Here is a 12,942-nt window from a genome sequence, read left to right as displayed (position 1 = left end):
AAACGAACGACAAAAGGTTTCCGTTCATGGCAAGATTAGCACGGAAATATCTGTGCATATGTGCTACCAGTACTCCATCAGAGCGGGTCTTCAGCACAGCGGGTAGTGTAGTTACTCCAATCCGCAGCTTATTAAAACCAGATAAAGTGAATATGTTGGTATTTCTGGCCAGAAACATCGAAATTTAAACATGGTCTATGGTGAAAGATATTAGACTTCTTTACGCATTTTTCGCCATCCGTTATGGAGCTATTCGATTTTGCATATTATTTTTTAAACGTTCATTTGTGTAGTTCATATGACCACTTTACAATATTTCAATAACATAATTTATTTTGTAGCCTGTGCTGAAGTTAATTGTGCTGCTAATTATAAGTGAAATGTTAATGCCGAGTTTCGGTCTGAGTGTTGTTCCGCTTTCTTGTTCTTTATTTGTTGTTCTTCTATGTTTTAATAAATGTGTGTTATTCATATTCACCTTGTTTCTTTCATTTGATTTGACATTATGGATTTATGGCCAAGGAAATTTTTTTTAAAAGTATTAACCAGACAAAAGTGATTTGACGTTCAGCTGGTCTGGGTTTATCTTAAACTGCCGCTTCAGTGTATACAAGAGCTATGTGACAATGAGCAAGATTTTCTGAGACACTACAACTACTAATAATTAATTAATAAAGGCTATTTTCTTGTAGCCTACAACATAAAATATTTTAATCTAAATGTACAGTGTAAGACATGTAAAAAAAGACAAGAAGCTAACAATGTCCAGATCAATATTTGTGTAGCCTGACTGACGGTATTTTCACAGACTAACACGTCACGTCTCTGGCATATACTACAGTATTTAAAATAGCATATATGCATTAGTTATATTCTCAATTTAATTTACAGAGCAATCCCTGCAAAGTTTTTAGGTTAACTATAGAAGAGACTAGGATTAGTGAGTCACACTAGCAAGACTCGCAAAAGGGGGCGTGGCATCACGATGGTGGCTCTACATCGTGATGTTGGTCAGCCATCACGATGGACGATGATATCGTCCATCGGCACAACCCTAATTTTCGCCGATAACGTTAGTTCCATATATCTGCCGATTTAATCGGCGAAACTGATATATCAGTCGACCTCTATTCCTCATGAGCACGCAGCATGTATGGGAGGCAAAACACTATTAAAGTGTGACGAGACATCACAAGCCGATCAACTATTTAGAAACAAATGAAACACTGAATGTAGGCTGTATCGTGACGTTCATGGTGAAATATGCCAATTGTAATAATGTAAGTTCTTAAAGCATGTGGTGTTAAAGATCTCCAGTTCTTGGTGTTATTGAATATTTCTCTCTCTCTCGCAGCTTTGCTGCTCCTCATTTCTTCCTGTCCGACACAATTTACCGTTATTGGCCTGTCATTCAATCCTGACCCTCTTTCATCTCGGCTAAATTGCACGTCCCGCTCTCGCAAATGTATGTGGAACTGGAAGCCTCACTGTCGGAACGGAGTAGTTTAAGAATAATATAATGTAATATCATCATCTTCAGACAGACAGCCATTATATAAATAGAGCTAAATTAAATGATACTTCCAATAGAGCACTTTCAAGAGGCCATAACGCCTGTGAATGGAAGATTACAGTAGCTGGAAAGGGCTTTCATTTGATTGTAAAGGACCTTGTAGCTTTGCCTACAGTTGAAGTTTACTGTATTGTCTTAAGTTACTTTTATCTAACTTCCATTACTTCTCGTCTAGGATTTGTCGTGCATAGATGAGCTGTCCAACACGTCTTTGTTCTCCTCGCCGTCTGACTCGCTGTCGGAGTATGCAGACCCCTCTGGGTTTAGCATCGATAGTGTGGCACAGTTACCCACTGAGGTCACCATGGCACAGATGTACTGGGATATACCCGGACACAGTCAGAGACAACAGGTATTTACACACTACTTTAATCTCACTTGAACAAAAATTGAGAGTACCATAGACATAATGAAGAGTTTAATATTTGAAGGACTACATATTAGTCATAATTGACAGAAAAAGGAGGTTAAGTTGGTCCTAACTCGTGTTCATTTCTGTTCATTCTTCAGCAGAATTTGGGCGCTTTTCCTGGTAGGCTTGATGACATCAGTGCGATCCTGTCTGCATCAGTGGCGGGACTTAAGGTAGATTAATGCTTCTCTCTTCTCACTTATCTAATTCTCTGGCCTTTATTTCATCACATTTCATTTCGTCCTGTATTTCCACAGGCTGCTCCGCCCCCACAGGAGGAGGAAGTGGAGGCAGATGAGGAAGAAACTGAGGAGTTAGGGCATGTAGACACGTACGCCGAATACAAGCCATCGAAATGTAAACAAACATGTTGTATCATATGTTAATCTACAGCGTTGGGGTGGGCAGTATGACCAAAATCGTACATCACGGTATTTCTATACATCATAATTGTTTTATAAATTGAATAACCATTTGGTATTGCCTATTTTGGGATAATCAACTGAATTAAATGCATTTGATGATTTTCTCGTTTTATTTGGAACTTGATGCTCTTGAACCAAAAGATAAGATGATTCATAAAATAAGATTATTCATTAACAGCTGCTTCACACTTTGTAACACTTCATACTGACCAGCCCTGCTACAACACAAATTCAACTTAATCTCATATTTTGTGGCGTATCAGTGGCAAATAAACTCTTTTTGTGCAGCTACTATTGGAATCTCTCACCCTGACATTGTGGTGGAGACCAACACGCTTTCCAGCGTCCCTCCTCCTGACATAACGTACACACTGTCCATTCCAGACAGCACCATCAGCTCCGGCATGCTGTCAGCCCTGCAGCTGGAGGCCATCATCTACGCATGCCAGGTACTCTCTCTTCTGTCTCTGTGCACTTCACTTTCGCTCTTCCATTTATTCTACTCCCTTTCTGTGTACTTCATTTTTAGCACTTCCCTTTAGGTGCTCTTCACTTTCAGCTTTTCTGTCTCAGTGCTTTTCCCTCTGTGCGATCTTCATTTTAAGCTCTTCTATGTGCCCTTTAAGCTATGTGCCCTTTAAGCTCTTCGGTCTCTGTGCTCTTCCCTCTCCATGGCCTTCACTTTCATCCCTTCCCTCGCCTTGCTCTTCTGTCGTTGTGCACTTCCTTTTCTGTGCTCTTCACGTTCAACCCTTCTGTCTCTGTGCTGTTCCCTCTCTGTGCTCTTCATGTTTGACCCTTCTGTCTCTGTGCTCTTCATGTTCAACCCTTCTGTCTCTGTGCTGTTCCCTCTCTGTGCTCTTCATGTTTGACCCTTCTGTCTCTGTGCTCTTCCCTCTCCGTGCCTTTCTGTCATTGTGCTCTTCCTTCTCCGTGCACTTAACTTTCGGCTCTTCCATCTGTGTTCTTCTCTGTCTGCGCTGTTCAGTTTCGACCCTTCTTTCTCTGTGCTCTTCCCTATCCATGCCCTTCACTTTCAACTATTCTGTCTCTGTGCTCTTCAGTTTCGACCCTTCTTTCTCTGTGCTGTTCCTTCTCTATGCTCTTCACTTTCGACTCTTCTGTCTCTGTGCCCTTCCCTCTCCGTGCTCTTCACTTTCAACTCATCTGTCTCTGTGCTCTTCACTTTTGACCCTTCTGTCTCTGTGCTGTTCCTTCTCCGTGCACTTAACTTTCGGCTCTTCCACCTGTGTTCTTCTCTGTCTGCGCTGTTCAGTTTTGACTCTTCACTCTCTGTGCTCTTCCCTTTCCATGCCCTTCACTTTCAACTCATCTGTCTCTGTGCTCTTCCTTTTCTGTGATCTTCACTTTCAACTTTTCTGACTCTGCTCTTCTCTGTCTGTGCTCTTCACTTTAGACCCTTCTGTCTCTGTGCTCTTCACTTTCAACTCATCGGTCTCTGTGCTCTTCACTTTTGTCTCTTTTCTTTCTCTGCTCTTCTTTGTCTGTGCCCTTCATTTTCGACTCTTCTGTCTTTGTCTTCTTCCCTCTCCGTGATCTTCACTTTAGACGCTTCTGTCTCTTTGCTCTTCCCTCTCCGTGCTCTTCACTTTCAACTCTTCTGTCTCCGTGCTCTTCCCAGTCTGTGCTTCACTTTAGGCTCTTCTGTCTCTGTGCTCCTCATTTTTTGCTCTTCTCTCTCTGTGCGCTTTCTGCACTCCTGTCTCCGTACTCTTCCTAGTCTGTGCTCTTCACTTTTGTTTTGTTTCTCTTCTTTTCTCTCACTGTGCTCTTTTAGCTTTTCCGTCTCTGTGCTCTTCACTTTTGACTAGAGCTGTGAGAATTAATGCATGTGATTAATTTCTTCATTCCTTCTCTTCTCAGTCTGTGCTCTTCACTTTCAGTTTTCAATTTCTTCTTTTCCCCCTCTGAACATTTTTTGCTTTTCTTTCTTTACTCTTCACTTTCGACACTTCCATTTCTTCTATTCCCACTATATACCCTTCACTTTTGGCTCTTCTCTCTATGCTCTTTTGGCTCTTCATTTTTTTTTCAATCTCCGCACTCTTTCCTCTCTTTCTCTGATCATCCATCTGTGTGCTCTTTCTTTCCATTAAAAATGCTTTTTGATTTTAGTGGTAATATTTTAAGTTGCATTTGTTGTTTTGTTCTTCAGCAACACGAGGTGATTCTTCAGAATGGTCAGCGAGCGGGTTTTCTGATCGGAGATGGAGCTGGGGTTGGGAAAGGCCGCACTGTTGCTGGGATCATACTGGAGAATTTCTTAAAGGGACGGAAGAGAGCACTATGGTAGAGATCAGCATGCATCTCAAACATTCAATCAAACACATCTGAACTAAGGCTGGCTGATAGGATGATGTAATTGGGTTTTTGACTCTGAGTAGCGTTTGCTGCTCAGACTTGGCATAGGCATGTATCTAAGCCCACTGCTGCATTATGGCCGAGTAGCCGGTATCGTACCAAAGACATTATCAAGGCATCGTGACAACCCAACCATGCACTTAGGATTTCTTTAAGTGTTTTAGATACTAATCCAGGCCATTAAAAAAATTAATATCATTACGGACCGGCGTGTCGGTGGTGTTTATTCACTGCCAACTTGCTTTGAGCTATGCTATGGCTTAGCAAATATATATAAAAGCAATGCAAATATCAGAAATCTCATAATTATGGAAGTACTGCCTGTTAGGAAAAGACATTATTATGAAATGCCATTCAGGTAAAAATGAATGCCAATAAGAAATTAAGTGACTAAACATCGGTCTTTATCTAATGACAGCTTGTATTCATCATTCACTTCATAACAAAGTATGCAAGTTTTTAAATTTGAGAGTTTCTGTAATTGTAACTTTTGTCATTTTTATTTCTCTATTTCAGGTTCAGTGTCTCGAATGACCTGAAGTACGATGCTGAGAGAGATCTGAAAGACATCGACGCTCCCAACATCCCTGTTTATGCTTTAAATAAGGTTTGTAATATGAGTGTTCACTGCTGTATTACGTTTAGCATTGTACACATTAGCCAGTAGTCATACCTGATTCATTTTCCATACCACTCACTGATTCAGGGAGTTAATATAACCGATAACGCCTCACTTTGATTCAGATTTTTTCTAATAGTTCTCTGGCTGGACATCATGGTTACAGAACTATTAAAAAAGACTATGCTTCCATATTGTCCTTTTTATGTTGAGAAACATGGCACACGGCTTGACTTTAAGTGTTTTTCCTCTTTCATACAGATTAAATATGGAGACATGGCTACCTCAGAGGGCGTTCTGTTCGCCACATACTCAGCGCTGATCGGAGAGAGCCAGGCGGGCGGCCAGCACCGCACCAGACTCAAACAGATCTTGGACTGGTGCAAACCCAACTTTGATGGCGTTGTATCCTTCATTTACAGCTTTGAAAATGGTCAATGTTGTCTTAATCGTTTGAGAAATGGATAACGCCACAGAAATAGAAATATGTATCTCGAAATCGTATTAAAATCAGATTTTTAAAAATAAAGTGTGAATGGGTTTCATCACTGGGGACGCGACGTGACTGTAAAGTCGTTCTCAAGTGGATTTCACTATGTCCCACCGGCTCCGAAAAAAGATTACGCTTAAAACGTTAAAGTCTCCGTATACGTAAGTCAGACATATGAGGTGTCATTTGAAAGCTTAGAAACTGAACTTTTCATAGATAACATTATTTATGCATTTATGTAACTTAAAATAACAAAATAAGGACTGAAAACATTAGCTTCGAAAATCAGCGCCACCTAGAGGTCATGTGGTAGAAATATTAATATGAGTATAAGTGTTTCAAGTAGCACGTCATATATCAAATGAAAGCTTTCATTCTCAGGAATGTGACTGTATGGTTTATTTTGGTACACTAATACCACAGTTCGAAATATTTTCAAAAGAATCACATGGTGAAATATGATATCTGTAAGACATGAAACACAAAAGTCTCTTTTATACACTGAAAACTGCTGCTATCTGCTTTTACATTAGGCAGTTTTCTAAAATATTAGCCATTGTTTGCTTGTCTGTGAGCTTGCTTGTGATAATAATACAATGTTGTGTATTTTATTTATATATATATATATATATATTAGCATGCTAAACAAATCATTGGAAGTATTTATTATCGACTATTGATGATATAATGTTATACATACTCTTTCTAATGACACCTAGATTGAGCTTGTAGTCCACTCAGAGGCCGAGATATCAGATTCAATAATGAGGGTGGTGCATGAACTATAAATTAGACTGAATGTCTATGGACGAGCACACCTGTGAGGACTAAAATGCGTTAAAACGCCACCTACATTTCAGATCGGGGTGGGACAAATGAGACCAATTTTCGGCTGTTAGTCCACAGTATGTGTGAATGATGAGCTAGTGTGAATAATGGCAGGCAGGAGCATAAAAATGTCTCCAAGTTGAAGAGCTTAAATGGTGAACGAGTGAGTTGTTTCAGAAATTGTTTGCATACCTCCATATGACTTGTGGCATCATGCCAACTCATGTAAACATATCAGATTTTGATCAAAGGTATCGGATTTCATTACTCATGTAATGACAGTGCAGACAATCTTATAGTCTTAAAAGATTGGATTTAAAAAATAAATAATCAGAATTATATGCAGTGCGAACATTCCTTTGAGTTCTGAAGTTACGGTACATTTTCATAATATATTATACCCAATTCTTACAACTGACCTCTTCAAAATGTCTATGTAAACGTAATATGGGCCTTTCAATCTCTAACAAAAAAGAAGATTCCCTCATAATGAACAAAAGTATTGTAGTAGTTGGAGCGCTGTTGACCCTTGACCTTTAACCTCTGTCAGATTGTGTTTGACGAGTGCCATAAGGCAAAGAACGCAACTTCCACCAAGATGGGCAAAGCAGTGCTTGACTTGCAGAGTAAACTGCCTCGGGCGAGAGTGGTATACGCTAGTGCCACAGGTGGGTGCAGAGCTTCTAGCTTCAGTGCAGCTAGAGTGATTTTATGTTCATGCCAAAAGTGTGCATGTTTGAGACCAGTTACATTTTGATGGATTCAAATATAATCTTTGAGGATTTACTCACTGCCTTAGTCGTTCTTGTTCTCTAGGTGCTTCTGAGCCAAAGAACATGATCTACATGAGTCGTTTGGGGATCTGGGGGCAAGGAACACCGTTCAAGACCTTTGATGACTTCCTGCACGCTATAGAGAAGAGGTCAGAGGTCATGCTCTGTAGAGATCAGGGGTTTCGTTTCATAACAAAACAAATTCCTCTATCCATGTCAATGGTGTCTTTTTAATCTAACCACAAGTTCTTCATTCCATATTTTAAAACACCCACGAACATATGTTCAATTATAATTTGCCCTGTTGCAGGGGTGTTGGTGCCATGGAGATTGTCGCCATGGATATGAAAGTGAGTGGCATGTATATCGCGCGGCAGCTGAGTTTTTCCGGCGTGTCTTTCCGTATAGAAGAGATAACACTGGACGAAGAGTTTAAACTGGTCTACAACAAAGCAGCTAGACTGGTGAGAGATGATGCACATAAAAATGAAAATTCTCTCATTATTTACTCACCCTCATGTTGTTCCAAATCTGTATAACACACTTTCTTCAGTGGAACACAAAAGGAGTTGTTATAAATACTGAATTGGTCATTCTATCCCTTGTAATTACTTTAAAGAAACTTTCAAGCTTCAGAAAGCATCATAAATGTAGTCTATATCAGGGGTTTTCAAACTGGGGTCCGGGGGGGGCAGCTAGAGGGGGTCTGTGGATGCATTCTGTCTCCTAGAGGTGAACGTAGTTTGGTGCGAAAAGTGCAAATCAATCCCAGAACAACAGCAAAGGACCTTGTGAAGATGCTGGAGGAAACAGGTGGACGAGTATCTAGATCCACAGCAAAACAAGTCCTATATTGACATAACCTGAAAGGCTGCTCAGCAAGGAAGAAGCCACTGCTCCAAAACCACCATAATAAAGCCAGACTACAGTTTGCAGGTGCACATGGGGACAAAGATCTTACTTTTAGGAGAAATGTCCTCTGGTCTGATGAAACAAATATTGAACTGTTTGGCCATAATGACCATCGTTATGTTCGGAGGATAAAGGGTGAGGCTTTCAAGCCGAAGAACACCATCCCAACCGCGAATCATGGGGGTGCAGCATCATGTTGTGGGGGTGCTTTGCTGCAGGAGGGACTGGTGCACTTCACAAAATAGATGACATCATGAGGAAGGAATATATGTGGATATATTGAAGCAACATCCCAGACATCAGCCATGAAGTTAAAGCTCGGTCACAAATGGGTCTTCCAAATGGACAATGACCCCAAGCACACCTCCAGTTGTGGCAAAATGGCTAAAGGACAATAAAGTCGAGATATTGGAGTGGCATCACAATGCCCGTGTGTGAGCAAAGAGGTCTACAAACCTGACTATAGTGACCAGTACATTATTAAAAATGTTTCCATTTGTGTTCCACGGAACAAAGAAAGTCGGGTTTGGAACCACACCAGGGTGACTAAATGATGTTAGAGTTTTCAATATTGTAGACTATTCTTTTAACTACATTTTGCAACTTATTTAATCACTGCTTCGCTTTCTCTCCAGTGGGCAGAAGCTCTTGAGTTGTTCAACAGATCAGCAGATGTTTTGGGTTTGGTGTCTCGTAAGTCTCTGTGGGGTCAGTTCTGGTCGTCACATCAGAGGTTTTTTAAATATCTCTGTATCGCTGCTAAAGTCCGTCGTCTTGTCGAACTCGCTCAGGACGAGTTGCAACGTGGCAAGGTGAGTCTACAATTCACATTTCTGCTGACCAATTGCAAGTGTTTAATCTTCATTCTCGGTTTTGTTTAACCCTTTTGTGACCTTCGGGACATTTTTGTCTTTTTTTATTTATAATTTTTTTCCCCCGATAATTTTCATATTAATGCCAACGGCATAAATGTTGGCAAAGGTGTGTATTTTGGGGGGAGTTTTGATATTTCAACCTCAGTTCCTAAAATGCATCTTTTCTATTCTCAAAATAGTTACACTCGGGACCTTCAGGACAAAAATGTCCCCATTGAAACCTGTTAAAACTGTAATATTTGACCCCAGTGCCATCAAAGCCATACCACCAATAAAACCAAAAAAATCATGAATTCTGTGTTATTATGCTTTCATTTTGGAGCCCTGGATTAAAAATTATTGTTTTTATATTTTCCACCAGATGGCGCCATTTTTCACACGTTTAGCCAATGGAGCAAATACAAGCTTTTCCCCTATTCTCTGTTTACTGTATTATAGAGACCTGCAGGACAACTGAATAAATGATGCAGCTAAGTGTGTGTGTGTGTGTGTGTGTGTGTGTGTGTGTGTGTGTGTGTGTGTGTGTGTGTGTAAAAAAACACCAGTGGCGTTATGTAAACAAACTTGCATGTAAAGGGTTAAAATACTGAAAATGAATGAATATTTTGGTAGTTATTATCAGGATATTGGTTAAACAAATAAACTAATTGAAAGTGGAAAATAATAATGATATATAATATTATTATGGCAGTTTTTTGACGTGGACATTTTTGTCCTTGAAGGACCTCTGAGCAACTTTTTTTTAATTGATGCACAAGGGTTAAGTTTTGCTTCATTGTTCTTAAAAAGTGTATAACAGGGCTAGTCAACTGGCGGCCCGCCTGTCATCTTTGTCTGGCCCTCCGACTGATGGCATTCAGCCATCCTCAGTTGTGCAACGATCACCGCAGTTGTGACTGAAATGTTGTCAGCACATATGCACATTAGGCAACGGAAGCAATCAATTATGAAAATTGAACGTTCAAACAAAATGCACTAAAAAGTGAGCTTTTTTCCACTATTCTTGAGGTGTCAAACGTTCGTGTTTCATCTGTTCAAGGTCGGTAGGGCTCGTAAAAAAGCGATAATGTGAAACTGAACCTGCAAATATCCTGATTATGTTTGGTCCTATACAGCTGTGAGTCAGCCCTCTCAGTCACAAACTTAAAAAATTATAATTCAATATACAGTATACCCTGTGACTATCTGATAATCTGGCCCCCGCAAGAAAGTAGTTGAAGTGCCCCTGGTGTAGAGGTACAGTGACCGTGGCTCCTCCCTCTTTTCTGTGTCATTTCAAACAGTGTATCGTGATTGGCCTGCAGTCCACCGGAGAGGCCCGTACTCGAGAGGTCCTGGACGAGAATGATGGACGTCTGGACCGATTCGTCTCTGCTGCTGAGTGAGTCTCTTTAAATCCAAAGATCCCATTTACATGTGCTTCTAACATCCGTAACATGCAGACGGCGCTAAATGCAACTGTAAACGGGCCACAGTGTGTTTCGAGATCCACTCGCCACATTTAAACCACATTTGGATTGTATCTATATTTAGAGAATCATGACTTATGGGCTCCTGTGTCATAAAAATAATAAAAAAATGTTTCAAGAGCATCTGGTTGATATTATGGTTGGAATAACTTTGTGGTTATGAGTCAGTATAAGTGAACTGGATTTGTGTTTTGTTTTGTTTTATCCTGCAGGGGTGTTTTCCACTCCTTAGTACAAAAACACTTTCCAACAGAGAAACCCAAGAGAGAGAAAAGTGCCGCGAGCAAAAGGAAACGTATGTCTGTTTCGTTGCTTCATCGCACATTGTGCGGGTTTGTGGTGCTGTGCATGCTTTGGTCTTTCTGAAACCTCTTTGTGTTCTGAAGGAAAGCCCAGGAGCCGGCCTTCAAAATTCCTGAAGCACTGTGTGGAAGTGAGTGGAGTCATTAAAATCAGCGACGATTCGGGCTCGGATTCAGATGAGCTCGACAGCGAATCGAACTCTTCCCCTGATTCACTACAGGACAACGACGATGTGATCTTCGTCAATCACATCAACAGCCCTGCTGGTACGTCGACTAGGCATCAGACATACAGCTACGTGTTGTTTATCCCATATCTGACTCGAATCCATTTGGTTGTTTACAGTCTGAACAGCATAAAACTGCATGAAATTTGTTCAAACCTGATCTAAACCACATTCACACAGTGCCGTCTAAGTTTGAGTCCATTGATAGCTGTCTGAACTTTAAACCTACTGTGCTTTAGAAAAACTCTCTGGCTCATTCATTCGCAGTCCAGATACAGCCCATGCCTATTAAATCACCGCTCATTTCAGTCTAGACGGTGAAACCACACAGGAGTGATTAAGGCCTATTCCCGACTCTATCTGCTGAAGTAAGTCTGTGTGTGTGTGTGTGTGTGTGTGTGTGTGTGTTCTTAGCTAAACTAGAGGAGCTGAAGCAGAGGCTGCTGTGTAAAATAGCAGAGCTTGGGAAAGAGCTGCCACTAAACACGCTTGACGAGCTGATTGACAGGTTTGGAGGACCAGTGAAGGTGTCTGAGGTGAGCAATCAATAAAATCAATGTAATGCATTTTGATGTGAAATTTTGTCTTTTGATGAAACAAAGTCAATGTTTTGTCATGTCCTACGCATTACTTTTAGACAATTTTGCTCTTGACTAGGGGGTCCGTGTAGCTCGGCAATGACCAACACCCCTGGAGTCACGAGTTTGAATCCCAGGGTGTGCTGAGTGACTCCAGACAGGTCTCCTTAGCAACCAAATTGGCCTGGTTGCTAGGGAGGGTAGAGTCACATGGGGTAACCTCCTTTTTGTCACGAATAGTGGTTCTTGCTCTCAGTGGGGCGTGTGGTGAGATATACGTTGTAATATTATGTTTGTGTTGTGGATATAGCTGATTAATGTCACATATATTGGACGCGTCTGAGAGAGGTGATTAACCAGTTATAGGGAAATACACAACACATATGGCACTTTTCCACGGCACGTTACGGTTCGACTCGCTTTACTTTTCTGAGCTTTCTTTTCCACTACAGTTTAGTGCCGCCTCAACGTGGGTTGGGTTATAGGCTGATCGTCATGAAGCAGTTGTTGCATGGTGATTTTACACAAGTGTAACAGTTAAATTGGTCTGGTTGTTTTAGAAGCTTCCAGTAGTTGCTCAACTAAATAAAGTGACGCTTATATAGTGCAGAGTATCGAGTTAATGCAACAAAACGTGCCGTCCTCCATCATGGAGTCCAGCGCACTCTCCCTCCCATTGCTTGCTGGTTTAGATAGCGTCCATTTGGTCGAACCACTTTAACTTTTCCCTACACTGTTGGTAGGTCCGGAGGTAGCCGTGTGTGGCCAACAGCTGAGACACTTCCTGAAAGATATCTTCGTTTTGTTCGTCGCTAACGAGAGGAACGTCTGCACCTCGTTTATTGTCTATGGCGTGGTTTTGCACACAGCCATTTCTCTTTACAATTCGAATGTCGCGTGAACACGATACTGCTATTGCTGTTGCTAACTTTAAAACTAGCGGGTTGATGTCACATATCGCTAATCCAGTGACGCTGGTAGTGACGATTCTCCCTGTCCAATCGGTGATCTGCAGGATTTTGACGGCACATTCAGTCTCGGCTCGGCTCGCTTCGAACCTCGACCGAGGTGGTACTA

The 12,942-nt window shown here is 41.1% G+C and overlaps 1 protein-coding gene across 2 annotated transcripts in view; it reads left to right on the top strand.

The window, feature by feature from the left end:
* sbno2a (strawberry notch homolog 2a) overlaps positions 1-12,942 on the top strand; it is a 35,414-nt gene that overhangs the window by 10,243 nt on the left and 12,229 nt on the right. The window contains exons 5-19 of one of the 2 annotated variants that reach the window (XM_052133714.1): positions 1,749-1,925; positions 2,087-2,158; positions 2,243-2,342; positions 2,699-2,859; positions 4,587-4,720; positions 5,309-5,399; positions 5,673-5,816; positions 7,280-7,397; positions 7,546-7,651; positions 7,813-7,966; positions 9,050-9,226; positions 10,573-10,670; positions 10,971-11,053; positions 11,145-11,327; positions 11,702-11,823. In XM_052133714.1, the coding sequence (XP_051989674.1) occupies positions 1,749-1,925; positions 2,087-2,158; positions 2,243-2,342; positions 2,699-2,859; positions 4,587-4,720; positions 5,309-5,399; positions 5,673-5,816; positions 7,280-7,397; positions 7,546-7,651; positions 7,813-7,966; positions 9,050-9,226; positions 10,573-10,670; positions 10,971-11,053; positions 11,145-11,327; positions 11,702-11,823 (1,920 nt within the window). Of the gene's footprint in view, positions 1-1,748; positions 1,926-2,083; positions 2,159-2,242; positions 2,343-2,698; positions 2,860-4,586; positions 4,721-5,308; positions 5,400-5,672; positions 5,817-7,279; positions 7,398-7,545; positions 7,652-7,812; positions 7,967-9,049; positions 9,227-10,572; positions 10,671-10,970; positions 11,054-11,144; positions 11,328-11,701; positions 11,824-12,942 lie in introns of both variants that reach the window. The other variant, XM_052133713.1, reaches the window with a different exon arrangement.

This window comes from Xyrauchen texanus, chromosome 9 (assembly GCF_025860055.1).
Source record: "Xyrauchen texanus isolate HMW12.3.18 chromosome 9, RBS_HiC_50CHRs, whole genome shotgun sequence".
Classification (NCBI taxonomy): domain Eukaryota; kingdom Metazoa; phylum Chordata; class Actinopteri; order Cypriniformes; family Catostomidae; genus Xyrauchen; species Xyrauchen texanus.
Note: the sequence above shows the minus strand (reverse complement) of the source record. Positions and strands in the feature narration are given on the sequence as shown.